At 59.0% G+C, this 3,062-nt stretch overlaps 1 protein-coding gene across 1 annotated transcript; it reads left to right on the top strand.

Moving 5' to 3' along the window:
* Positions 1–436: 436 nt before the first annotated feature.
* LOC137317660 (zinc finger protein ZFP2-like) lies at positions 437–1,743 on the top strand. Its single transcript, XM_067980829.1, has one exon. The coding sequence runs from the start codon at positions 619–621 to the stop codon at positions 1,741–1,743; it is 1,125 nt and encodes a 374-aa protein (XP_067836930.1). The 5' UTR covers positions 437–618.
* The last annotated feature ends 1,319 nt before the right edge of the window (positions 1,744–3,062 follow it).

Raw genomic sequence — 3,062 nt, 5'->3', positions numbered from 1 at the left:
GCATAATTTTGAACACCTCCACCAAATCTCCCCTTCACCTTCTCTGCCCTGAGGAGAACAACCCCAACCTCTGGACAGCCCCGCATCCCTGGTACCATTCTCGTCAAACCTCCTCTGCGCCCTCTCCAAGGCCTTGACATCCTTCCTAAAGTGTTCATTTGTTTCATTTGTTTCTCAGTTTTGGAGGAGACTCGAGGAGTCGAAGGACCCAGCTGAGCCCCCTTGGTGAGGGGTGGGATGGAAAAGCCACCCGTTCTCCGAGACAGTCCGTGCAAGGTGTCGGCATTGGTTGGATTTGGAGAGGGACAGCTGTTGACAACGAAGAGACGTTCTCCTGCCTTGTCCAACTAGCCCGGACCCAGTGTGGGGGGGTGGAGCATTGGCATTGCCTGGCAATTGAGTTGTCCTGTTGAACTCGTCCTCCTCTGATCTTCAGCAAGGGAAATGCATCCGAAGGAGGGGCTCTTTCGTGCCTAGGATTTGGGCAGCGTGCTTTGCCTGAGATCCACTGCCCTCGCTGCCTCGTCCTTTGTGCGGAGTCTCCTGTTGCTCATTTTCCACCCTCGCCTCCCCCCAAAGTGCGGAGTCTTGTTCCTCGTCGCAAGGGCAGGAGGGAGAATGGATCCGCAAACCGCTGTTTCCCCGCCCTCCGACCTGCCAGGGGGCGAGCGCGCCCCCCGGGGGGACAAGAGGGTGCAGTGTCCCGACTGCGGGAAGATGTTCAGCCGCCCCTCCAACCTCAAGATCCACCGCTACATCCACCTGGGGCAGAAGCAGTTCCAGTGCCCGACCTGCGGCAAGGCCTTTGCCCAGCCCTCCGGCCTGCGCCAGCACCAGCGGGTACACTCCGGTGACAAGCCCTTCACCTGCCCCGTGTGCCACAAGGCCTTCGCCTGGCTCTACGCCATGCGCCAGCACCAGCGTCTCCACACTGGCGAGAAGCCCTTCGCCTGCCCGGTGTGCCACAAGGCCTTTGCCCGCTCCTCCGACCAGCTGGTCCACCAGCGCATCCACATGAGGGAGAAGCCCTACCGCTGCTTGGCCTGCCCCATGAGCTTCGTCCGCTCCTCCTCGCTACTGATGCACCAGCGGGTCCACACCGGCATGAAGATCTACAAGTGCCCCATTTGCGCCAAGATGTACAGCCACCTGTCACCCTTCTCCACGCACAGGTGCTGCCACTCCGGGGAAAGCTCCGACAGATCTCCGGCCCAGGCGAAGACCCCTGGTCCCAACGGGGACCCTTCACCTTCCTCCTCTTCCTCCCCCCGCCCACCGAAGCAGCACCTGTGCTCGGTGTGCGGGAAGAGCTTCTCCCGGCCGTACAGCCTCACCGTCCACCGGCGCGTCCACACCGGCGAGCGGCCCTACAAGTGCACGCTGTGCGACCAGGCCTTCGCCCGCGCCTACAGCTTCCTGAACCACCAGCGCCTGCACAGCAGGGACAAGGCCTACAAGTGCTCGATGTGCGGGAAGGCCTTCCTCCGCTCGACGGCCCTCCTGGTCCACGAGCGCATCCACTCAGAGTGGCCTCGGCTGGCCTTCAGCCGGCGGTCGCAGCTGTTCCGGCGCCGTGCGGCGAGGTCCGGTTCGACCCCTCCCCCACCCGCCTCCGGTCACTCGGTTACCCCTCCGACCTCTCGCGGGATCGGCGCGCCCTCTGAGGGGAGGAGCTCTCCAAATGCTGGGCGTGTGAGAAGGACTTCACCTCGTCTCCTGAAACGTCACCAGACGCAGGAGTAGAAATCCAACTTGGGCGGCAGCGCATCAGCCACCCGTTATACGCCCGGCCCGATATTGGGTTCCATTGGCTATACCGCCCGTTATACGCCCGGCCCGATATTGGGTTCCATTGGCTATACCGCCCGTTATACGCCCGGCCCGATATTGGGTTCCATTGGCTATACCGCCCGTTATACGCCCGGCCTGATATTGGGTTCCCTTGGCTATACTGCCCGTTATACGCCCGGCCCGATATTGGGTTCCTTTGGCTATTCCACCCGTTATACACCCGGCCCGATATTGGGTTCCCTTGGCTATACCGCCCGTTATACACCCGGCCAGATATTGGGTTTCCTTGGCTATACCGCCCGTTTTACACCCGGCCTGATATTGGGTTCCGTTGGCCATACCGCCCGTTATACACCCGGCCCGATATTGGGTTCCGTTGGCCATACCGCCTGTTATACACCCGGCCTGATATTGGGTTCCATTGGCTTTACTGCCCGTTATACACCCGGCCTGATATTGGGTTCCATTGGCTATACCGCCCGTTATACACCCGACCCGATATTGGGTTCCGTTGGCCATACCGCCCGTTATACACCCGGCCTGATATTGGGTTCCATTGGCTTTACTGCCCGTTATACACCCGGCCTGATATTGGGTTCCATTGGCTATCCCGCCCGTTATACACCCGGCCTGATATTGGGTTCCATTGGCTTTACTGCCCGTTATACACCTGGCCCGATATTGGGTTCCGTTGGCTATACTGCCCGTTATACGCCCGGCCCGATATTGGGTTCCATTGGCCATACTGCCCGTTATACACCCGGCCCGATATTGGGTTCCATTGGCCATACTGCCCGTTATACACCCGGCCCGATATTGGGTTCCGTTGGCCATACTGCCCGTTATACACCCGGCCCGATATTGGGTTCCGTTGGCCATACTGCCCGTTTCACGCTTCCGCTCGAGATGGATTTCTGCCCCACAATATATAAACCATAGTTTCTCAGCTTCAACTCTCCCAACTCGTTGACTGCTGCCAAGAGGTACAACCTTCACAGGAGACATTGCAGCCAGGAAGCTTCTGACACAAGCAACAAGAGAACATGTTCGAAAGAAGGACAGAAAAAGAACTTGCATTTATTTAAAGCACCTTTCATGACCTCAGGATGTTCCAAAGTGCCTCACAGAAAATGAAATACTTTTTAACGTGTCGTCACTGCTGTCGGCAAATGCAGCAGCCAATTTGTGCACAGGTGCGGGGTTCAGGGTGAGGGGAAGGTGAGGGGTGAGGGGAAGGTGAGGGGTGAGGGGAAGGTGAGGGGTGAGGGGAA

The sequence above is a fragment of the Heptranchias perlo genome, unplaced genomic scaffold (genome assembly GCF_035084215.1).
Source record: "Heptranchias perlo isolate sHepPer1 unplaced genomic scaffold, sHepPer1.hap1 HAP1_SCAFFOLD_628, whole genome shotgun sequence".
In the NCBI taxonomy this organism is placed as follows: Eukaryota; Metazoa; Chordata; class Chondrichthyes; order Hexanchiformes; family Hexanchidae; genus Heptranchias; species Heptranchias perlo.
The sequence above is the reverse complement of the archived record's forward strand: the minus strand, read 5'-3'. Positions and strand labels throughout refer to the sequence as shown.

Coding starts and splice junctions, on each gene's coding strand:
- LOC137317660 (XM_067980829.1), top strand. CDS start 619: ATGGATCCGCAAACCGCTGTTTCCCCGCCCTCCGACCTGCCAGGGGGC.